The sequence below is a fragment of the Pteronotus mesoamericanus genome, unplaced genomic scaffold (genome assembly GCF_021234165.1).
Source record: "Pteronotus mesoamericanus isolate MK-2021 breed Mesoamerican mustached bat unplaced genomic scaffold, CSHL_Meso_final contig_317, whole genome shotgun sequence".
Classification (NCBI taxonomy): Eukaryota; Metazoa; Chordata; class Mammalia; order Chiroptera; family Mormoopidae; genus Pteronotus; species Pteronotus mesoamericanus.
In genome coordinates, this window is record NW_026555133.1 from 1873592 (window position 1) to 1897698 (window position 24107).

The 24107-nt window shown below is 46.7% G+C and overlaps 1 protein-coding gene across 2 annotated transcripts; it reads right to left on the reverse strand.

Moving 5' to 3' along the window:
• Positions 1 to 2014: 2014 nt before the first annotated feature.
• Positions 2015 to 23562, reverse strand: SCIMP (SLP adaptor and CSK interacting membrane protein). 2 transcript variants are annotated; one of them, XM_054575836.1, is made up of 5 exons: positions 23479 to 23562; positions 10185 to 10308; positions 8523 to 8586; positions 6008 to 6081; positions 2015 to 3945 (listed from the first exon to the last, which is right to left on the reverse strand). In XM_054575836.1, the coding sequence occupies exons 1-5, from the start codon at positions 23491 to 23493 to the stop codon at positions 3737 to 3739; spliced, it is 486 nt and encodes a 161-aa protein (XP_054431811.1). In that variant the 5' UTR covers positions 23494 to 23562; the 3' UTR covers positions 2015 to 3736. The 2 variants fall into 2 exon arrangements, with proteins under 2 accessions (XP_054431811.1, XP_054431810.1); XM_054575835.1 differs by lacking the exon at positions 23479 to 23562 and having other exon boundaries at positions 10185 to 10353.
• Positions 23563 to 24107: the final 545 nt, after the last annotated feature.

A 24107-nucleotide genomic window follows, 5' to 3' on the forward strand; every position in this document is an offset into this window, starting at 1 on the left:
CTCAATGTCTGAGGGGAGGAGAGTCCCTTTCTCTCCCCATGAGGTGGAGAGGGAGGGACTAACTATCTTGACTGAGTTGAATCTAAAATCTAAATTTGCTGAGAATATGGATGGAGTTATTTTGCCTCAAAAGGGGAGAGCAGTCTCCAACCTCTCTCTTTGATGCATGTACAGGTATTCCTCCATTTTTTTCTTCCAGGAACCAGGCAGGCCAGGGGGGTGGAGCTGGCCTTGCAGACCCAGACCTCCCTGCACTTAGGATGAGAACAAGGAGGTTCCATTTATACCTAAAAGTTCAGGCTCTACCACCATCTTGTCTTTGGACTCATTTCAAGGTAAATTACAGACATCAGTACACTTTTCCCTAAATATTCCAGTATTTACCTAATATACTATTAACCACAGTTCAATATTTGTTTACAGGTTTTTTTTTCTTTTGAGGTAAAATTTACTTGGGTTGAAATACAGAAATCTTAAGTGTGTGTTCACTGAGTTTTGGCAGATTCATGATCCCATGTCACACATACCTGGAAGACTTTTTATTACCTAAGAGTGGCCAGAAAACCCAATGGCACCTGCCTAAGGTTTTATCCAAGAGGGCAAGGAAGAGCGAGCCCGTTGGAGTGGACTTCAAGGAACAGCGTGGGTGAGAGGTGGCAGGAGGATGCAGCTCTTCTCTGATTACCACACATGAGTCCTGTCTGTTCAAGGCCATGGTTACACTGGACAGTGAAGCCCTTAGAACTCTGAACACAGAGGAAGTGCGCAGTCACTGCGGTCTCCTCTTATTGTTTCTGTTGCTGTTATTGTCACTATCCTTATCTGACTGACAATCCTTTGTCTGTTTTTATTGGCCAAAATGCTGTGGGAGAAGAGTGAATGGTAGAATCTAGACAGCATACCTTATCCTGAACTTCCTAATGACTCTGAGATTGTAACGGAAAAAAAAAAGCAAATAATGAATAATGTGATTTTTGACAGTGAACTGAGGTTGCCTATCCAGCAGCCATTCTTTGCTTTTTCCTTGATGACAAAGCAGAAATGCTCAAAATGCCCAATGTTCACTCCCCAACCTTTCCTAGAGTTGGGCATGTGAACCAATCCAATCAAATAAGACATCACAGAAAGTTGCTCGGGGCTTCTGGGAAAGATTTTCCTCCCTAATAAAAAGAGCTACATGGGAGGAAATGCTCCTTTCCTTCCTAACTTTGAATGTCACCATACGATGATGTTATGATTGGAGCTATGGCGGCTACCTTGCCACCAGCAGGGTAAAGCTAAGAGAATCAAAGAAAGGTCAGGCCACTCCTGAGTGGCTGAATTTGGGGTGCTTACCTCTAGACTTCTGGTTTTGTGAGGTCATAGACTCCTCGTTGTTTCAGTTACTTTTAGTTGGATAGTCCATGCCTTGCAGCCTAGAGCATACTGATACACATGATTTTTAAAACTTGCTGCTAGTTCTCTGACAACAATCTTATTTGTGTCACAAATATCAGACTGCTAACTTTTTAAAAGAAAACTATAATCCACTGTTTTGTTGTATGAGTAAACCATCAGTTCTCAAAAATAGTTAAGGTGGTAGGCCAGGAGTTGTTTTAAAATGACAGTTTCCAATAGTTGTAGTGATTTCAACATTATCATAGTCACCTTCCGGCTCCAAAGAGCTTGGGATGGAAAGTATCTTCTTATTTCTAACTTCTTCTATCAGTATGTAGCTGGTAGCTGACTTGGGGTTTCCTGTGGGGTTAGGGTACACAGAAGGTCCTATGAAATCTTGATACATTTAATTCTATCATCTAGACTTGTAACAACTTTATTGGCAAAAATGTGGCTTTATTGCAGGTGCCCAAATAACACATGCTTGTTTGTTTTTGTCAAAATGTTTGATAGAATTTCCATTAATGTTCAACATCCAATAAATATTAAATGCCTAGCACGTGCCAGGGTTTGTCCTGGATACTGGGAATATAGCAGTGAGCCAGACGAGTGAGTTCCATCCCATATGAGCCCCAGATTAACACAGGAGAATGGAAATGTAACCAGGCAACTGCAGTGCAGACAGAGGAATGTTTTTCACAGGGCCAAGTACAGGGAGTGGTGAGGTTCCAGCGGAGTTTATTCATTCAATTGATCACTTAGTCAACATTTTTATTGAGTATCTACAAAGTGCCTGGGCATTGAATGGGCGGAGAGAGAACAGTGAGGCAAAGAGAAATGCAGTCTCTGTCCCCATGCCGTGCTCAGTCCAGTTGAGGAGGACAGGTAGACAGGAAGTTACAGCCTGCCGATGCTATGAGAGGCATTTGCCTTTAACTGTTGTCACAGATGTGGACAGTTTATAGAAAGTTTACAAGAGGAAAACATATGTGTAAAACACTTCTGTTTGTTAACTTATTTTCTATAATTTTGGAAAAGGGTCCTCTCTTTGGTGTGTTGAATACCAGAGTTCTATAAAACCATAGAGAGGGAACCACTGGCCTAAAATAAAGAGATAGTAACAGGAAGCCGGAAGTCTCTATGGCATCTATAAAGACACAGCCTGGGAGAAAGATGTGTCCCCCTGGTCTAGCACTGGTTGAGGGAGGAAGCTTGACATCCGCTGAAGAGGTGCTCGACCCCACCGTCCCTCCCATGCCTTCTCACAGCTCATCTGCTCTCCCTGCTCTTCTGCTGCATTTCCAGGGACTGCTGAGAAATCAGCGTCTTGTGAGTCTGGTTAGAAAGTGTCAAGTCCTGCAGCTCTAGTGGATCAACTTGAAAGAACCAATTGGGTTCAGGAGCCTACAAAGCTGACGTAAGGCCCAGTGACCACATGAAGGCACTTGTTTAGCAGGACAGTAGCCCACTGCCCTGGCATCTCATGGGCTGCAGCACTTCATACTGGAGATGCTGCCTCCCAGAGGCTCAGGGACAGTGATCTGGAGGGAAGGGCCTTGGCTGTCTATACGGAGCAAGTAGTAATGAAAATTATGCAGGAAGGCCTTAAGCCCCTGAACTCTCATCTTGAATCTGCCGTTTAATCACCCCCTTCTTTCCTGGGGAACTCTACTTTTCCTGTAGCCCAATACACATATTGCAAAATGACACTTCTATGTGTAACATCTGTCCCTTTTTTATTTTGGTGCAACTGGGAAGTACAGGAAATAACAAGGGTGGGAACTTGAACTCTGGTCAGACTGGCCAACGTCATAGAGAGGCACTGGGGTTTGAGGTGTGTGTGTAGGTGGGCAGGGTTCACAAGAACAGAGAGCATTCCCCACCCTTGAACTCACAAGGCTGACGGGATGACTTGCACACAAGAGCGCTCAGCTGTAACTGCCACCCGCAGACACTACGCAGGAGGTGGGTGGGGCTGGTGGGAACAGGACCTTGTGTTCCTAGCTGTGGTGCTGGGGATGGGAACCTAGGAGGCTCTGCACAATCAAGCCCCAAGCTTTAAGATCTCTCAGAACAAAGAAGGGAAGGAAAGAGGGAAGAGTGCTGAGAACAGAGTGTGTTCTCTGGGTGGGAGCCGGAGGCCCAGCCGTCCTTCCCGTGGAAACTCGCTCAACAGAAGCTCAAGGCCTGATTCCTCGTGGTCTTCAGGGCTGAGCGGCTGCATCTTTCTCTGGCTGCCATCGTTTGATCACTACAGCTTCTTCATCTAAGGTTCAGAAGTGCTTGTCTTATGCAGCCTCATAACGTTACCGCTGCTTTCGGGACTGGACACATGGAAGTTCAACCATTCTTGATGGTTTTAAAAAAAGCCGTGTGAACTCTCTTCAGCTTTCCAAAAAGAAGAAACGGCTTTTTCAGAGAGATGATTTTCCATACCTGCAGGCATTTCCACATCATCATAGTCACATTCAGGCTCGATGTAGCTCGGGATGGAAACCGTTTCCTTATTTCTAATTTTATTTACCAATGAGTATGTTGCTGGCGGCGCACTTGGGGTTTCTTGTGGGGCTAGAATATACAAAAAGGTTTTTAGACGCAAAGCTCTTGTGTATGCATATATTTTTGACCATGTGGCTCAGCATGGCTTTCATGGGTTTCAGTGACCTGTCTATTTCCTGGTGAACCAGATCCTCATTTTATAAAGGAAACAGAAGCACAGACACGACAGAGTCTCAGGGTCACCCAAGTAAGCAAATGGCCCATATTTGTCAGCCACCTTGACTACCATGTCCCTCTGCCGAAGACTGCGCTGTGGCGGGAACCATGAAACAGAAACTTTGACCAGAAATGGGCCAGAGCTAGTAGCCAAGTGAGTAATGTTGTGTCTACAGATCCTTATTCTCATAAGGAAGTGATACAAACCACATTTCCATTTTGGCATATGCCTCACAATGACTTGCACTGTTTTCCAGAACTATCACTAATTGCTCATGTGTGAATCTCTCTTCTAAGGAAGAAGGGGACTGTGGTGTTTTCAAGTGGTGCAATTAGTGGATAATGGGTACATAGCAAAAGGACTAGCATGGCTAGGGGAGGGATGACAGAACAGCTCAGCTCCACTTTTCACGGGGATGGGAACTGCCTGTACCACAATCTCATCTCTTCCTAAGAGAACCCCCAAAACTGCCACCACTCTGTTTTCTGCAGAACTAGGCAGCTAGACAGATCCGAGTTCACGTTCAGGCTCCAGCAGTCACATGCTATGTGACCATGAGTAAGTCACTTAAACTCTCTGTGCCTAAGTGTCTGCACCTGTCCCAGGGTAATAATAATGTACCTGCCTCATAGAGTTGTTGAAATGGTGAAATGAGATAATGCCTGTAAAATGCCGAGCACAGGGCCCAACACACAGTGCGTGCTCAATAAATGTAAGCTAATATTACTACTTATCTGCTCGATCAAAACATTTTTATTAATTATCTGCTAAGCTTCAGGCACTATTCTAAGTGGTGGGTGAGCAGTGGTGACCAAGACAAGAAAGGCTCCTATTTCCTAGAGTTTATATTCTAGTGGAAGAGATTGATAAACAGATGAAGAGTAACTAAATAAGACAATTCTGGTAATTCCTCTAAGTTTCATAAAGAAAATTAGTGGGACTGCTCCAGATGGAGTGGTTAGGAAAGGCCTCTTTGGGATGGCGACATCTGAACTGACACCTGGAGGAGGAGGCAGAGCCAGCTCTGAGAAGGGCTTAAGGAACAACATTCCTGTCAAGGGAACCAGGCAGATACAAATGTGAGAGGCCCTTCCCCTGGCCAGTGTGGCTCATTTGGTTGGGCCTCATCCTGCAAACCAAAGAGTCACAGGTTCAATTCCCAGTCAGGGCACATGCCTGGGTTGTGGGTTCAATGTCCAGTTGGGGCACATGCAGGAGGCAGCTGATCAATATTTCTCTCTCACATTGATGTTTCTCTCCCTCCCTTCCTCCCTCCCTTCCTCTCTCCCTAGAATCAGTAAAAGAAAAACAATTAAAAAAAAAAAAAAAAAGAAGTGTGAGAGGCCCAGTGACAACCCAAAGTTCCTTTTTACTAGTATTCCAAGCCAGGATTTGAATATGAACTTAGAAAGCAAACATTGGGAGCATTGATACTTATTTTAACCCTTTTAAACTCGTTTAGTCAGATTGCTGCTATCTGCACATCCTTGTGTTATAGACGGAATGTGTCCACAAAATGTGTATGTGGAAGCCCTAACCCCCAGAGTGGCTGTATTTAGAGATGGGGCCTCTAAGGAAGTAACGGATGTTAAATGAGGCCATAAAGCTACAGCCCTGGTCCACTAGGATTAGTGCCCTTATAAAAAAGAGACACCAGAGAGCTCTCCCCACCGTGTGAGCACACAGCAAGAAGGCCGCCATCTGCAAGCCAGGAAGACAGTCCTCACCAGAAGCCAAATCAGCTGGCACCCTGGTCTTGGATTTCTAGCCTCCAGAGCTGCCAGAAAATAAATTTCTGTTCTTCAAGCCACCCTGTGTATAATAGCTTGTTATACGCAGCTGAGCCAACTAAGACACCTCGATAAATTTGTTATCCTACCCTGAATAAGACTGTTATCAGAAAAATATACTTACAGGCATCTTGTTGAGAAAGAAAATCCCTGGGTGGCAGAGGAGGTAATTGAACTGATGATTGATCAGTAACATTCCTGGAGAGAAAGAAAAGGAGTTGGTGTTTGCTTTTGACCATGCTCCCTGTCAGTGGATTTAAAGGAAAGCATCAAAGAAAGTGGGCAGGGTTAAGAGTCAAAACTTGGTCCCTAAAACTTGGCGGAATTACCTTCCTTTTCTAGGGTTCGTATCCCATTTGTAACTGGTACTCTCAAGAAATCACTTCCTCTAGCTCAGAGAGCACCTGGACTTGAGGGAAGGGCATTGAGGCGCTGTCACTAAGAGCACAGAGCGCGCCCCCTGGGCTGGTGAGGACGGGGAGGTAAGCACCAGCTGTATTTTGACTTGCAACACTGATATACCCCTAGAGCTAACTGTACACACACCATGTGACAGCAATTCCACTACTAGGTACATACCCTATCATAATGCTCGCATATGCTCACCAAAAGACATGTCCTAGAATGTTTTCATAGCAACGCTAATCATAACGTCCCCAAACTGGTCACTACCCAAATGCCCGTCAGCGGTAGAACGGATAAATTCAGTGCAGTGCAATACTCTATGGCAGTGAGAATGAACAACCTACAGCCACACCCAGTGAATCTCACAAAAGTGCCAAGCAAGAGAAGCCAAACACCAAATAATACCTACTGTGTAACTCCATTTATATGAAGCATAAAAACAAGAAAATCCTTGGGGTAGGGTGACTGAAAGGGAATATAAGATATCGAGGTGCTGGTAATTTTGTTTTTTGATCTGGGTGTTAGCTACCTGGGTCAATTTAATTTGTAGAAATTCATTGAGTTGTACTCTTACCATGTGTGCTTTTCTGTATTCATACTATATTTTGCTAAGAAGTTTCAAGAAAGAGATAGACTCCAAGCAGGCCTTCGTACCTAGCCCCCCATTCCCCTCGGTGTACTCTGATTTTCAAACTGGTACTAGATTCTCATGAGTTGTGGTCTCATTTATGTGGTTAATCCCCCGGGAAGGCATACACATTTTTAGGTTGTTGGGGTGAGTGGAGGAGGGGACATGTGGCAAGAGCTCCATCAGTGGCCTTTTTCTCCACTTGTGTGTGGCTCTCCCTAGGAGAGGAGGGAGATTTATCTGACTCCTAAATTTGGGAAAGTCCAGCTCCTCCCCCTTTCTCCTCCAGAGCAGAAAGGGTGTATTCTGCTCTGGTCTTTGCCATTCACAGAAAAGGGCTGCCCAGCGGTGGAGACCTGAGATTCTCCAGAGCTGCCTGTACAGGAAAGCTCACCGGGTTTTGAATTAGGAAACGCACTTGCCCACAGAGAAGCGCCACATTCTGCAATGCTGGTTTTGTTCTCAATAAAGGCAATATTTAGGTTACCCAACTGCATCACACGTTTGTCTTACTCCTCAGTGGATCAGAATTGGTGGGGAAGAGGCCTATTATTTTGCCGGATTCCTTGAGCCCTAACAAAAATCATTTTAGAAAAGCATAGATTTTGTTTCAGATGATGTGTACATTCCAACTTAAGGACTGGCTCTTGACCAGCTCCTGGGAGATAACCTCTAAGCTCCTGGAATATGCTGCTTGATAAGTATGACTTTGTGTACTCAGGGCCTTGGGCCAGCCAGATAGTTTATGCTAACAAGGTGGCTGATGGTGAATGGCTGCTTGTGTTTGCCTAGGCCCATGGGTCACGCTGTATCAGTGTGGCTTCTGGAGGAGCTGGAGGCTGAGCAGCTAAAATGGACATGTGGCCATGCAGGCGCTCCATGCCTATGTGACTGATCCCCAATAAAAACCCTAGCAATCAAGGCTCAGGCGAGCTTCCCTGGTGGGCACATGCTGTCACCATTCGTGCTGCGAGAAGGAAGCGCAGCCTATGTGATTTCGCTGGGAGAGGACACCTGGACGCTTGCACCTGGTTTCTCCTGGACTCCACACTATGGGCCTTTTTCCTTTGCGGATCTTAGCCTGTATCCTTTCACTGTAATAGCCCATAACCATAAATGTAACAACTTTTCTGTGTCCTGTGAGCCCTTTAGTAAACCACCCAGCCTAAGGGCGGTTTTGGGGACGCCCAACACAGACAGCAATCAAAAAGCCCCGAAGATATCATAAAATACAAAAGTAAAGTAGATGTATTATCTTTGTTCAGCACAATAGCTTTCAGAGGACTATACTTCTAACCCATTTGAAGAAAAGAAGGGCTGAACTCACCCTGAGTGGTAGACCCAGAACACAGAGCCCGACCTGTTATATACATCAAAGTAGATGACGTGAGGGACACTTGGAAAGCAGAGAGAGACAGATGGTGCCCTGCACCCCTAAAGCCTGAGACCTTTTCCCTTAAAGTGGGGAGAATTGACAGACATGACATTTCACTGGCGGCCAAAGAAAAGTAGGCGTTGAATGTACTCGCACAGCAGCATAGGCCCAAGAGTGGAAGTGAACAGGCGGTTCTCCAAATTAAAAAGCAGAAGGGTTTTCCCCACTTACTCATACATCATTTCTTCATCTTTTTGCTTCTGTTTCATGGGCTTTGCAATTTCCAATTTATTGCCTAAGGAAAAAAATATATTGACTTAAGAAGGACAAAACTTGTGATTTTAGAGTTTAAAAATCATCAGAAACCACATGGGTTCAGGATTTTTAGAAGAACCACAAAGAAAAAGCAGATTTAGGGACACAGAGCCAAACACTGGTAGAGCTTGAATCTAACCCAGGCTGTCTGAGCCTTTTGCTAATCCGATGAAGGCAGGAGCCTGTGGGCTCTGTTCGTTTCTTCACTGCCTAGTACGATGCACGTAGTTGGCCTTCAGAAATATTGGTCAGATGAATAAGCAAAAGTGTGTTTGGGGGGAAATGAGATAAAGGATGGGAAAAGCAGTTTGTAAATTATGATGTGCTGGGCATATAAGTTAGTAATTATAAACTGCTTGTTAATAAGAGTTGGTCAAGATAAAAGAATAGGTAACGTTTTTGTTCAGGGTTAGACTTTTGTCTGTGTCTGAGAATAGGACACTTTAAGAAAGCAAATGGATAGGGGTCAAAATACACATTTTATATTTAAAAAAAACTAACTACCATCAAGGGCTAGAGAGGAAAGAATATTAAACAGGGGGCTCTGTGGACCTGAGTTCTCCCAACTCTGCCACCAAGCGCTACCAGGCCTTAACCAAGGCTTTACCTTCTGCTGCATCTTCAGTTTCTTATCTCTGAACAGAGACTGAGAAGAATGACGGTGAGAGTTCCCGTCTGGTGCAGCCCTGGCACGCTGGCACTGGGCCAGCCGGACGCAGAGGCTGTGTCCCGATGCAGCCGGAGCACAGTGCCTCGGCCATGGAGGGTGTTCCCCGGGGGCCATGGGAAACGGCTCTCACTCTCCGTGTATTCACCACCCCCGGCTGTACTCCAGGTTTAGGTCATGATGTAAAGGGATAAGATCTCAAGAAAACACACCCCTGAATCAAGGATGTCATGTTTCTAGAGAGGAATAGCAAAATGGAACACCCTGTTGTAGGTGATTCAAAGTTGATGTTAATCCCCAGCTTATTCATGTCTGCTTATTCATGTCTGAAGGTGCCAAGAATCTCTGGCCAAGACGGATAATACCAGAATTCAGAGTATGATCATAGAGGAGATGATCATGGTAGACAAACGGGTTGATCATAGATTGAGTCTATTCTTCATGCCTCAAGACAATTTTAAAAGCCACTTACTGACGTATGATTGGCATATAAAAAGCTGTACACATTTAATGTATACTGCTTGATGGGTTTGGAACCAAGACAGCTTTTGACGGTACATAGACTTGTGCTCTATTTCACGTCTCAGAGATAAGATGCTGTGATCAGCAGCCACAATAAAGAGAGAAAGCACCGGAGCACAGTGCACCTTAAAAGAGATTCTGCCTTCACCCAAACCCTTCCGGCTACAAGACCTCTTGGATGTCAGTTAACCTCCCTTCCTTCACTATGCAGATGGGGAAACTGAGGATCAGGGATAAAAGTTAGTGGCAGGGCTCGGACTGAAACCCAGAATACATGATGCTTAATCCAAAGTTCAGCCCATACAGGCCCAGAGCTAATCTTCTTGCTCTAAAGGAGCCCTAATGCACTGCTAACCAGCCCTCCACCTGCCCAGGTGAGATGCCATTACCTTGTCTGAACAGCCGCCTACAGACACAGTACAGTATGAGGCCCAGGGCCACAGAGACTATGATGATGGCCACAGCTAAGATGATCCAGAAATTGTCCTTCCACCAGTTCATCACAGGGGGTTCCTGAGGAGAGCAGAGATAGGGGGATGAGGCATGAGTGTGAGGCATCCTGGGGTGGCAGGGTGGTTGCCTTCCATGTTGTATGAGGCTCCATCTGCTTAGGGATCAGGTGGGCACTGGTTCGTGGCCAAACCCTGCCAATTAGCAGCTGGGAGGCCACAGGCAAGCCACTTAACCTTCTCTCAGCCTCAGTGTCCTTGTCTGCAATATGGGAGTGATACCGCCTATGGCTTCACAGGGGATTTGTGAGGATTAGAATACACTAGGGATGGACTGGGTACTCTAGAAATGACAGATGTAATCACTGCTCTTTTTTATATTGCCAGACATGCAGGAGGAGGGGAAATGCCATTGAAAGCAATAACTGATTGCAGTTGTTTTTATATCGAAGAGGCAACATAGGCTTAATTAGTAATGCAGAGACAGAATTTTGAGAGTTTTTTTGAGGTAGGGGCTAGAAAAATACCTTGATGGGTGTTTTTGAGTGAGACATGGTCAGAAGGGGGAAGGTGAAGAAGCAAAGCACACTGAGTTAGTCTGCACAAGAAAAGTAACAGGAATTTGGGGGCTGAGGGTGGGCTGACTAGAGAGAAGGAAAGTCTGGGAAAAGGTAGTAGCAGAGGGCAAGGCCAAGAAGAGAGTATGTGTTAAACGTTCTCCCACAAAAAGCAATTGTAATTATGTGATGTGATGGAGGCGTTAGCTAGTGCAATGGTGGTAAAAGTTGTACAATACATAACTATCAAATCGACACTATACAGCTTAAACTTACAGTGTTATATGTCAACTATACGTAAATAAAGTTGGAAGGGAGGAAAAAAATAAAGAAGATAGCAGAAAGTTGGAGCACTATTAGAAAGATTCTGCAGTGGAAAGTGACCAGTGCCTTTGTAGGACAGTTGTGTCTAATATTCACTCAAATTGTTTTAATCTTCTGTCAGCATCAAATCTTTGATTAAATCGCACAACAACAGCTTATGTGAACAGAATCTGGAGAAAAATGACATGTATGCAGTGGTTTTCCAAGCCAGGGGTGGCTGAGGGACAAGCAGAGAGAAGAGCAGCTACCAGGCTCCAAGTGGCAGTGGGGAGCAGGCTGCAGGAATTCAGGGGGACCCCGGGGAGGGGCTGGGCTCCCCTCACCCGTGGAATGGGTGCTCTGCCAATTCCCTTGGACATTAAAGTAAAAACGATCCTTGAGGCCTGGGACAGATCCTGGAATGCCCTGGTGATGTGAGAATCAGAGCCCTGTGTCACTATTTAGCCCATGCGTGTTGATGTAGCGCGATTTCTGATCCATGCTTTGGAGTAATATTAACACTATTACTCCCTGGAGTCAACAGGGACCCAGGCAGGTGGCAGAGGAACAGGGGCAAAATTAGGCTGCTGCTAAGGCCATTATTACTACAAAGACCTCCTAACTTGACTTGCCATTTACAAGTGAGCATTACTGGCACAGTGTCTTTATTTATTAAGTTATTATTATATTACAATTCGGATTTTCAGTTCCAATTTTGTTTCCTTAGCGAAGGTTTGGCTTAATCAAATATAATGCTCTTTGTCTATTAATAAAGTTATGTGTAGCAAAACCAACCATGTATAACCAGCACTTTCTATACTCGTCATTCTGCAGCTTCCTTTTTTGTTCAACATTGTTTTTGTTGTTTACCCATGCTGGAAAATGTGCTGAGGGTTTATTTAAAGAGAGCAAAGTGTCAGCGACCAGGGACCGGGGGTATCTCACTCCCCAGGCAGGTGCTAGGCAGAGTTTTTGTTGTAGACCACCCTTTCGGGATGCACAAAGAAAAGTAATGGGAGGAAGAAGAACAAAGAGAAAAGGAAACGGTGGAGAGGAGAGACTTGGCTTTCAATGGGGAATATGAAAGTGGGTTTTGCAGGGCCCCATGAGGCGGAAGGGCACTGGCCTTAAGAACCCACCACATAGCAGGGGGCAGCCTCTTTGTTCAACATACCTGAATAGGAATCGCACCATTTTGAACATGTCCTTTTAATTCCTAGTTAAAAAAATTTTTTTGGACTCACACCTTCTTAGCTCTGGTGAACTAGATAGACAGACAGGTAGATGGATAGACAGATAGATAAACAGAATTTCTTCCCGTCATTTTCTCCTCTTTTCTCTTATTCGAATATGTGTCTCTTTATCTAATGTTCCTCTCCTATTTTATATCCCTTTGTCTTTCTGTCTTAATCTGGAAGGATTTCTCCACAAAGAACTATCAACATCCTCTTTAGATCTATAGAAGTAAATACCGGGACACAAGAGTTAAAGCCGTTGCATCTGAGGAACATGTCTGGGTGGAAGCAGGGAAGTGGGGAGACAGTGGGCTGCTGTAACTTTCCACCATAAAACTTCTGGATTACTTGATATTTTTTAACTGTTTGCATTTAGCTTGATAAATTTTAAAAAGCATCAATCAACCATATATTGTGTAACTTCTGTGAAAAGCCATAGCTCAGATTTCAAGTTCAAAGAAATTCCATCAGAAAGTGAAACTATGAGTCACTTTTCAGAATGATGCGGAGTGACAAATATTTTGTCGATGTATTCTTACAGACTGAGTGGATCTGATTTTCCATCAGATGTTTCGAGCGTGTTCAGTGCACCAAGCAGTCCCACAAGGGCTTTCTCATCTCTCTCCTCAGCTCATCCGCAACACCGCACTCCTTTCCACCACAGCAGAGCTGAAACTGAAGTCAAATGACTTGCCCGAGGTCACCCAGGTGAGAAGGAAAGAAGATGCTTTCCTGTTACAGAGCCTTCCTCCATTATTAGTCATCATGCTCCCAAGTCATCAATGAAAAGCCAAACGAGATGCAGGGCACCTTCAAAAGTAGCATCACATCACTTCTTGGCCTTTTGGCTAAAATCAAGTGCACAAGGAGCCTCATGGTGGTACTGGCATGTGCTATGGGGGGGCCACGGGGTTCCCCAGAAGGAATGATCAGGGCCTACAGTTGAGAATAAGCATCTCAAGTTCCCCCCATTCTAAGATCAGAGAAACGGCCCTCTTCCCTATGGACCACTGAGAAAGATCTTTCGACAGAACCAAGCAGAGCTTGTCTTTTTTGGGAGAGTGCAGCTGAGAGAGGAAGCCCAAAGGGAATCACATCCCATTCCCAGTGGCATGTCCTCTGGGCCACCAGGACAGTTTAACTGCCAGGTGCCACCAGAGAGATGAGAGGAGCTCTGGGGAGTGATGGCAGGGAGTCTGGCCAGCGGGCAGTGGGCAGTGGCTGCGTGGTCAAGTCCAGGCCCTGGAAAATGTGCAAGCTGAATCCCACCGGTGTGAGCAGACCTGGAGTAGGTAGAGCTGTGCGGTGCAGGATGGCTGAGAGCTACTGAAACGTGGGGCAAAGAAGTGTTCGCATGAGAGGATGCTGGCAGTCAGCTCAGCGATGCAGCTGGGTCTCTCAACGGTCCACAAGGAAGTTCTCAGGGGCCAAGGGCCAGAGTCTTCGCTCAACACCGCAATCCTGCTCAGCGGGAATGGCCCACAGATGGGAGATTTCCTGTGGAGAGGTGCTTGTCCTGGTCTTTCCTCCTCTATCCAATACGAAAGAAAAAGATGCAGGTGAGGGGTGCTGAGGGAGCTGAGGCAGCCCCACCCTCTTAGCCACTCCCTGCACTGGGGCAAAGGGGAGAGAGGGTTTTGAGCCAAAGAAGGAAGTTTTCAAAAAAGCACAAGTGCCCTGGCTGGTGTGGCTCAGTTGGTTGGGGTATTGTCCCATAACCAAAGGGTCACAGGTTCGATTCCCTGTCAGGACACATGCCTGGGTTGCAGGTTCTGTCCCCAGTCCAGGCATGTACAAGAGGCAACCAATCGATGCCTCTCTCTGACATTGATGTTTCTCTTTCTCCTTTCCTCTCTCCCTATAGAGCGATGAAAAAATGCCCTCGAGTGAGGATAGAAAAAATAAAGCACAACTGAGTTTTTAAAGCTAAAATGAGTCTACTTAGTAACCAAAAGTAACTTAAAAATTTTGGAATTGGACTAAAGTGTCACTGAGGGAGACCGCTCCCTATCAGAACAAGGTGGGAGCCCAGGCAGCAGCAGTTGGAAACAAATCATATTTGCTTCTGATGGCCGCTCTAACAAATACCACCAACACAGTTCCTTAAAACAACGCAAACATATTATCTTACAGTTATGAAGGTCAAAGGTCCAACATGATGTTACTGGACTAAAATCACAGTGTGGCAGGGCCGTGAACCCTACCGGAGGCTCAGCTAGAGAAGCCGCTTTCTTGTCCTTTTCAGCTTCCAGAGCCCACTCATGTTCCTTCGCTCCTGGCCCCGTCCTCTGTCTGCAAAGCCAGTGGTGTTGCATCCCTCTGACACGAGAAGGTTCTCCAGGCTGGACTCAGACTCAGACTCAGAGATAAGTCTGGCTCATAGGACCAGAGTGGGGCGCACTGCCCAGAACAGACCAGAGAGGGTAAAATCCAATGTGAGGAATGGCTGGTCCAACTCTGAACCCTAGGTCAGCGAGTGCCAGAGCACAGCGTGGGCACGGTGGGTGAAGGACTGAGTCCCCACGTACAGGTGTGGGGGTCAAGCTGTCAGGAGGAGGTCAGAGAGCTGCAAGCCTTCACTTTGGTTTCTGTCAACTGGGGAGCATTTGGCGGACACCATGAGTGGAAAGAGGAGGAGGAGGAGGAACTATGGGAGCACATTTTTGTTATTATCAGGCTCCTTGAGTGTGTTAGGCCCTGGGCCAAGAGCCTGAAGGACAGCCTAAGTTCCCATCCCCATCTGAACCTCAGAATTGCCTGGGGAGCTTGAAAAACAGCAGCAGAGACTCTAATTAAATTATTTTGGGCTGTGACCTGGCCACTGAGATATTGTTTGTTTTAATAAAATTCTCCAATGGATTCTAATAAGAGGCTAAGGTTGAAAACCATTAGCATACATGTTATCACTTAATCTTTATTATAACCTTGTTATATACCAGGGGACTATGATTACCCTCATTTTATAGATGAAGAAGTAGAACTCAGAGATATTAAGCAATTTGCTAAAGGCAACACAGCCACTGACTGGCTAGCCTAAGATGGCCCCTCAGCCCTGTCCACTGCCAAAGTTCACACTCTTTTTACTCTACTAGGCTGATACCAGGTTGATAGAAGTTTCTTTCCATTACAGAACTGAAAGCAGAACCCTCATTCAAGAACTTCCAATATTGGCAAGACCTCAGCTTTTAGCTGTGACTGATTTCACATAATAAGAACCTCAATATGAAAACGCACTTTACAAAAGTAACATGCATCATGGACTAACTTACCACAAGTTCTAAACACTCTAAAGGTGCCATTTCATTTAATCCTCACAAAGGCTCTAATAAGGCAGATCATAATTATTATCCCATTTTACAGATAAGAAAACAGAGACTTAAGACTCCCTGTAGAGATGGAGGTGTAGGTAAACGCACTTTGCCTCCTTGCACAACTAGAGAAAAAATTACAACTAGACTATAAAACAAATATCACCCAGAACTGTCAGATAATCAAGTTGTATGGAAGTCCAACAGCCAAGGATTTAAAGAAGCCGCATTCATCCAGACGGGCCATGCTACTAAGACAGAGTCAAAGCAGCTCTACCTAATACACAGGAACTAACACAGGGAGTCTGCCAAAACTAGGAAACAAAGAAATATGCCCCAGTTGAAAGAACAGAACAAAACTCCAGAAAAAGAATTAAACAAAACAGAGATAATCAACCTATCAGATGCAGAGTTCAAAACACTGGTTATCAGGATCCTCCAGGAACTCACTGGGCACTTCAACAGCATAAAAAAGACCCAGGCAGAAATGAAGGTTACATCAAGTGAAATAAAGAAAAATCTTCAGGGAACCAACAGTGGAGGAGATGAAACTGAGAATCATATCAATGACTTAGAACATAAGGAAGAAAAACATATTCAGTCAGCACGACAAGAACAAAAAAGATTTAAAAAAAAAAATGAGGATAGTCTAAGAAGCCTCTGGGACATCTCCAAACATAGCAACATCTGAATCATAAGGATACCAGAAGGAGAAGAGAAAGAGCACGAAACTGAAAACTTATTTGAAAAAATAATGAAAGAAAACTTCCCTAATTTGGTGAAGGAAATAGATATACACATCCAGGAGGCACAGAGAATCCCAAACAAGTTGGACCCAAAGAGGACCACACCAAGACACAGCATAATCAAAATGCCAAAGGTTAAAGATAAAGGGAGAATCTTAAAAACATCAAGAGAAGAGAGTTACCTACAAGGGAGTTCCCATAAGACTGTCAGCTGATTTCTCAAAAGAAACTTTACAGGCTGGAAGGGACTGGCAAGAAGTATTCCAAGTCATGAAAAGCAAGGACCTACAACCTAGATGACTCTATCCAGTAAAGCTATCATTTAGAATGGAAGGGCAGGTGAAGTGCTTCCCAGACAAAGTAAAGCTAAAGGAATTCAACACCGCCAAGCTATTATTACATGAAATGATAAAGGGAATTTCATAAGAACAAGGAGGATCAAAACCATGAACGTTAAAATGGCAATAAATTCACAACTATCAACACTTGAATGTAAAAAACAAACTAAGCAAACAAGAACAGAAAAAGAATTATAGATATGGAGATCACGTGGAGGGTTATCAGCTGGGAGGGGAAAGGGGGAGAATGGAGGAAAAGACACAGGGATTCAGAAGCATAAATTAGTAGATACAAAATAGACAGGGGGATGTTAAGAACAGTATAGGAAATGTGAAGCCAAAGAACTTATGTGCACGACCCATGGACATGAACTAAGGGGGCTGGCGATGCTGGAGAGAATGGGGGTGAACTGGTGGAGGGGGCAAAGGGGAAAAGTTGGGACAACCGTAATAAGCATAACCAATAAAATATATTTTTTTAAAAAAGAAAATAGAGGCTTACAAGAGCTCAATAACTTGTCCTAGGTTGCAGGGCTAGCAAGCAGAAAAATCAAAAGCCAAACCCACGCCTTTCGGACTCTAGAGCCCTATCTGGTGACCACCAAGGCCAGGGCCATGGGAGAAGTAGTAAAACGCAGACACCAGGGTCCTACGTCCCTACTCCAGTCCCACCCCTGATGTGTAGGTTTAGTGTGGGACTTAGGTATCAGCATTTCTAACAAGCACTCCAGGCAGTTCGCAGGCCAGTCGGCAGAGCCCCCAGCTGGGGCAGGTAAGGAAGCTGGAGGCTTATTCCCTGCAACCGTCAGAAGCAGCAGCAGCAGCTGGGTGGAGTGAAAGGCACTAAAAAAGACCCCTTGAACCCGAGAGCCTGGAATTTCATCACTGTCAAGTCCCTTCTCTCCAGAGCAAAGTTCCATGCTCCCTCCTCTCTCCTATTCCCCGCATTTGCCTGGTGTGCCAGACACTGAAGAAAACAAACTGATTTTTACTAAGATGTGAAAGACTTTGTCGGGTCTCTGAATCCCTTTCTTAGGGCATTGGCAGGAGCAGGGGCATCTAGAATTTTATCCAAGGTCTTTAGTATATGGTCATAACTGAGTACAAGACAGGAATGAAGTTCCTACAGGACCAAGAAGCCAGGAAGACCCCGGTGCCCGGCATCGTCCTCCTGCTTGTCCTCCCCTCCCTGCCTCCCAGGGGCTCCCCGCTTTCTCCTCCCTCATCCTGCCCTCAGGACAGACTAGTCTCATTAGCTCTGGGGTCTCCCTGACTGGCAACAAAGCCCAGAAACCAAGAGAAGCCTGAATTTCAAGAAGAAAGGAAACTGAGGGTGAGGAAAAGTTGTATATGTATGAGAGACTTCAGCGTGTTTATGAACTGCGAGGTACCAGGAAACAGACCAAAATGAAGGGACAGAGCAGGACCCCAGGAGCCGAGGAGGCGCCCCCGCAGGCCCAGAGGGAAGGATAAGCGTTTAAAAGGGAACCAGGACCAGCAGAGGGTGTGCTGCTGGGTTACCCAACCTGGGGCCCCGGGAGAAGACGTTGACAGATCACACCCAGAAGCTCCCATTCTCTCCAAAGCAGGAGGCAGAATCCATGGGCAGGGTGCTGGGTGGGGAGGGGCGGGAGGCAGACACACACCTTCTCCCGCAGTATGTCATGATCAATACACAAAAGACCTTTTTTTCTCTCCAAATGAGCCTATGTGCACTCACCAAGATGGCTGCCTCTCGGTTTATGTGTTCACTGTCTGTCTCCCACACTGGCCTGTACACTCCGTGAGAGCAAGGGCCTTGCCTGTCTCTTTAATGTTGTTTCCAGAGCCTTAGTGCATCGCCTGGAACACAGTGGGCGCTTCATGCGTATCTGTGGCTATAGACATGCACGATGCCCTGGCCTCTTTCCCCTGCCTCTGGCAGACCTCCTCAGTGACAATGCAGGGCGGTCAGCAGCTTGGACCCAAGGGCTGAAATTCTAATTCCAAAGCCACCTCACCTGGACACCCAACCTTAGGCAGGCTCCCTGCCCTCCCTCTGCCCCCCCCCCGCCCCCGCTCCTGGCAACGAACAGCTGACTGGGAAGCACAGGCCACATGGGCACAGGAGGGGGGAGTTCCAGCTTGTCTTATTTCTCCCCATCTCTCGGTAACCTTGGACACTGTTGTCAGTGAGCCTGTTGCAATTCTGCGTGGTGTGAGGGGGGAGAGCAGCTCAAGCAACAGCCATGGAGCTCCAAGTCTCACTTCCTCAAAAGGCACTGCTGGGGGGTCAGTGTCAGAGATCACACTTGCTGTGCATCACTGGCAATTCTGGAGACTGTGGGTTTATTTCACACTTTTTTTCCCCCAACAAGATCCTCAGAGTGAGACATACAGCTTTCCATGTCACAGCTACTCGTATATGCACATAAATGAAACAAATTTCTTAAAACGCCTTTATGATACGCGAGGCACGCCAACATTTTCTCCATTATTTCAGCCGATCTCATCAAGAAAAGTTCTGAGTGTAAACCCCCAAATTTATTTCACAACCCACTAATTGGTCATGTCCCGTACGTTGAAAAATTCGAGTTTTTCTCATGAAGAATAAATGATCTGAAACAGCCATGAGTCCTCAAAGGTGTAGGTAGGATGGGTGTGTAGAGGGATTAGAGTTTCAGAAAGTTGGAATTGGAAGAGCCCTCAGAAAAGTGTCCGCAGAAGGAGGCAGGCTTGCAAACAGCTCAGCAGGAAGCTGGGGAGGTCGGAATTCTACCCCAGCTCCTCCTGTGGCCTCGGACACCCGCCCCCCCAGGCCGAGGCCTGCTCTGACAGAGGCAGCAGCCCCTGGCCCCATGAGGCCGTTCTGTCAGGCACTTACTGAGCGAGGTGGCAAGTTGGAGCTGAGATGTAAGTGTGAAATGTACGCTAGATTTCAAAGACTTGGTGTGGAAAGAAGAATGTAAAAAATATCTCATTAATAAATGTTTACGTGGGCCCTGGCTGGTGTGGCTCAGTGGATTGAGCGCCGGCCTGCGAACCAAAGAGCAGCAGTTTGGATTCCCAGTCAGGGCACAGGCCTGGATTGCAGGCCAGGTTCCCAGCAGGGGACATGTGAGAGGCAACCATACATTGACACTTTTCTCCCTCTCTTTCTCCCTCCTTTCCCCTCTGTCTAAAAAAAAAAAAAGAAAAGAATAACCAATAAACTTAATAATTATTATAAAAATAAACAAATAAATGTTTACATGGGTTACATATTGAAATGACAATATTTTCAATATATTGGGTTAAGTAAAATGTATTATTAAAATGTCAGCTTTTTTCCTCTTTTTATCCCCATGTTCCCATTGAAATTCTTCCCCCTCTGCCCTGTTCACACTCTTATTCTTAATATCAACCATCTGGGCATGTTGTGCTTACTCAAAGAATGTGAATCTGTAAAAACACAATGAAACTCAGCAGAAGAATGGATAAAAAGGCTGGTATATTCATAGAATAAAATGCTACCAAGAAATTTTAGAAAACCAATTCTTGATACACACAACAATGTAGATGAATCCTGGAAACATTAAGTGAAAGAAGCCAGAGGTAAAAGAGCACAATCTGTGCGCTTCTCTATATGGGACGTTCACGAACAGACTGAATGACTTCACTGCGGTAGAAATCAGAATAGCGGTTGCAATGGGGGAGGAAGGGGCCTGATTGGAAAGCGGCGCAAGGGGACTTTCTGGGCTGATGGAAATATTCTACATCTTATTTTGGGCAGTGGTTACAGAACATGCATAATTGTCAAATGTACTGAACTGCTCATTTAAAACCTGTGCATTTTATTTATACCTCATTTTAAAAATAAAAGTAAAAAATAGAATGAGCTGCCTTTAACGTACTCAGCGGCCTGGGCTGGGAAGGAAGCTGGCTGGTAGGGACTGGAGAAGGTGGGATTCCTCTGTGTCCTGGGTGCGGGACCTGGAGTTGGGGGGCAGCGGAGGGGGATGAGAAGGAGTGGGAGGAGGGGAGGGCGGGGAGCCAGCCGCGGGGCACGAAGTTGGGAAAGGCAACTGGCGCCAAGTGCCCAGGGGCGGGGTGGCCGTGACATTTGAAGGACAGGACGGCTGTTTGCGTTGCTCACTTAGAAACCTCCCTCGGGGGGCCTCCTACCCAACCTTTAGTGAGATCTATTGTATCGGCCAGTGCTTTGCTGAGCGGTTTCGCTTCGGGTGCAGGGAACCAAGAAGGGGGCTGAGTTTCACCCCTTGGTCGGTGCAGCACGGGACAGAGGCTCCTGCAGAGGCTCGGAGCCAAGCGAAAGGGGCGTCCTCCTGGGGACCCACAGCAGCGTTGGGGCGGGCTTTGGACTTCAGCAGAGCATAAGATGAGCTGCTATCAACCTAGATCCCAAGGGCCTGGGGGACCGGAGGTAGCATTTCAGCTGATACTTGCAGGTCAGTAGGAGCATTTCTTGCCTGAATTCGCCTCTAGTTCCCAGACAGTCACTCCCCAGGCTCAGTGGGGGCAAATTCCCACCTGATCTGCTGGCTGAGGTCAGCACCAGAAATGGCCATGTGGATAGCTGCTGGCAGCTTAAAAGTCAAGTGTGCCTGGAAAAGGGCAGGGCAATTAAAAATGTAACTAAAAGGAGCGCAGCTTCTCTTCTCCCACTGTCTATCCTCCCATTTCTGTGAAAGGCTGACCCTAGAGAACTAAGAAGGAGAGGGTGAACTGAACCCGCCATTCTGACTACGCAGAGCCACGCTGGCCGCCCCCGCCTCCTTCAGTGGGACAGCCTATCGAGCACACCTTCGCTCCGAGGTTCATCTCGGTGTTGGATTTAGTTCATTACAGGGCCTGACTCGGTTCCTACGCCCTTGGCCGTGCTGGTTTATTGTCTCCTGGCACATTTGTCTGCTCTCAGTTAGAAACTACATCTGTTTGCTAGCAAAAATGAAAAAGGAGTAATAAAACCCTGTTCTGGCAAAGCTGTGGTGAAACGGATCCTCCCACATGGCCTTTGCCACCTATATACATTGACTTAAATTTTTTTGGAAAGCAAATGGTAATACATTTAAAAAATGGTCCTGTCTTGTGATTCCATAATATTATTTCTAGAAATCTAACCTAAGGAATAATCTAAAAGGAGTAAAACCTAAGTGCATAAATATGTGCACCGCAGTGCAGATGAACAGGGAGCTACCCGGCAGTCAAACGCTGAGGGGGCTGGAGAAGAAAATGACAGAGTCACTTGATGGGATAGGATGCAGCAATCGAGCAACAGGAAGAAAACATCATGAGGGGGCTGTTGGGAAACCGCTTAGAAGGACAAGAGCAGAGCACAGCCTGTGTCTCTGCTGCAGCCCCATCCACGCGCGCCCTTCCCTGAGGCTGTGGCTGGGGACGACGGGGAGCAAACATGGAAGAATGATTTTGATTTTCTAGTGGGTGGGAGTAGGGTCCTTCTTTCTTTCGCTATCACCTGGCCTTGCTGTGAAGCATAAAGTAAACACATTTTCAAAAATTCAGGTACCATGTCTTAAAAAGAGCTTTTGCTCCCTGATCCCAAACAGGTTGCTTTTTTCGTATCTCTGAGGTGCTGGTCGCCCTTAGCAGAGCCTCCCGAAGTGGCAGATTATTCAAGCTTCCTTGTACATTTACTCCCAGATTTCTACAACCCAGAAGCCTTTCCTTGGATCCAACCACATTGTCTCTTGCTTAGCTCACTTTTCTTATGTGTTTGGTTCTAAGAATATGGAGGAAAACTCTAAAGCTGTCCCTCAGTGGTTCCCAGGCAATAATGCTGGCGTTATAAGCGGGTGGAGGGGACAGAGACGGCTGGGCCCTGACCACAGCAGTCATGTTTGTATTTCTATTTCTAGAATGTATTTACATCAAAATACGTATACCCAGGAAAAAAAGATTAGACGATAAAACCCAAACTCTTCCCCGCCGTTGCTGTGAGGTGGCGGGATTTGGGGCCATTGTTTCCCTATTTCCCTGCAGATTTCCAGCTTTCAGAGGCGGGAGAGAAGACCCTGAAAAAATAAACAGAAGCTCCCAGGCCTTGTCATTTCCGGGCTCATCAGTGTCTACTTTCGATGCCCCCTCAGAGGTCAGTGTGTGCAAAGGGCCAGAAAAGGGAGTGGCTTTCGGGACAAGTAATGAGTGAGAAGGTGGAAGTGGAATCAACAGAGCAGAACCCAGGTCTCCTCCACAGTAATTTTCCAGAGGGTGAGAGCAGATGACAAAATGGAGATCTGACCCCAACCTAACACACCTCGATCCTGAGGCCTCTGGAAGGCAGGATGCCTTACAAATAAATCCCAGAGCACAGGGACACAGTGACAGAGATACCCAGGCTGCTGGTGGTGTAGGGTTTTCACCCAACAGCTCCTCCAAGACGTAGCCCAAAGTTCACACAGCGAACGCCCCCTCTCCGAACAACACAGACCCCGTAGGGCCCTTAGTTACCAAAACTCGCCATCAGAATCCAGAGCGGTCACAACCTCTTCGCAGCACAGGCATCTCACTCCCAGTTGTTGTCATTTCAACCCGACCCATGGGTTTCTTCATTACCCCAACACACCAAGGAAACGGAGGCCCAGGGAGGAGCAGAGGGATTCCAAGGTCGCCCAGCCAGGGACCAGCACAGTGGATTCTTCAAGGCCAGTGTTTCTCCAACCCCACCCAGTGGCCATATGAAGGCTCCAGCCACAGCCCCCAGCCCAAGCCCAGACAGGCACTTACACTGACATAAGCCCAGATGCTTACCTGGGTCGTAATCATGTTCAGACGTGAGCTGCTGAGGTGACGGCAGTGTCCGGAGTGCCGTGTCTCAGGCACAGCGGCCGAGAGGCGTTCCTCACCCACAGGCCTCCCACCCACCCCAAGCAGCAAGTGCCAAGGCCTGACCACACTTCCTCTTTCGGTTCAGCCCCCTGGGAAAGGCCCCAGTGCAGCCACTGGGCCATCCGTTCTTCCAGGGAATCTGACTGCCGAGACTTTCCAGGAGCCAGGATCTCCTTGCTCCCCCCTGTACACCCACAGGCCGCGCCAGGGGCCTGTCCTAGTGGGGAGGGGTAGGGCCCTGGGTAGGGGGACAGGGACATCCTCACAGCTGAGCCCGCCCTGAGCACTGCCGGAGCTCCGGAGGAGAGGACCCTGACTCCCATCCAGAGGCAGACCTGGGTGAGCACCCAGCTCGCCTGTGACCGACACCCCACCCCACACAGAGAGCAGCCCTCGCAACGCCCAGGGAGCCCTGGGGCTGCTGACCCAGCTTCTGCTGGGAGAGGAAAGGGAAGGACTCCTGTTTCTGAGGGCACTTCACAGGCGGAGTCAAGAAATTTTGACTGAATTAAATTTTTCCACACAACGCGACAAGACAGGGTTCCCAGCGA

Bases quoted from the DNA above. Each gene is read 5' to 3' on its own strand.
- SCIMP (XM_054575835.1), bottom strand. From the start codon at position 10,353: ATGCCTCACACTCATGCCTCATCCCCCTATCTCTGCTCTCCTCAGGAA. The intron at 6,082-8,522 runs GTAAGTGGGGAA...CTTTCTCTCCAG, and splicing joins GATGAAGAAATGATGTATGA to GAATGTTACTGATCAATCAT. The intron at 3,946-6,007 runs GTAAGTATATTT...TGTATATTCTAG, and splicing joins TCTTTCTCAACAAGATGCCT to CCCCACAAGAAACCCCAAGT.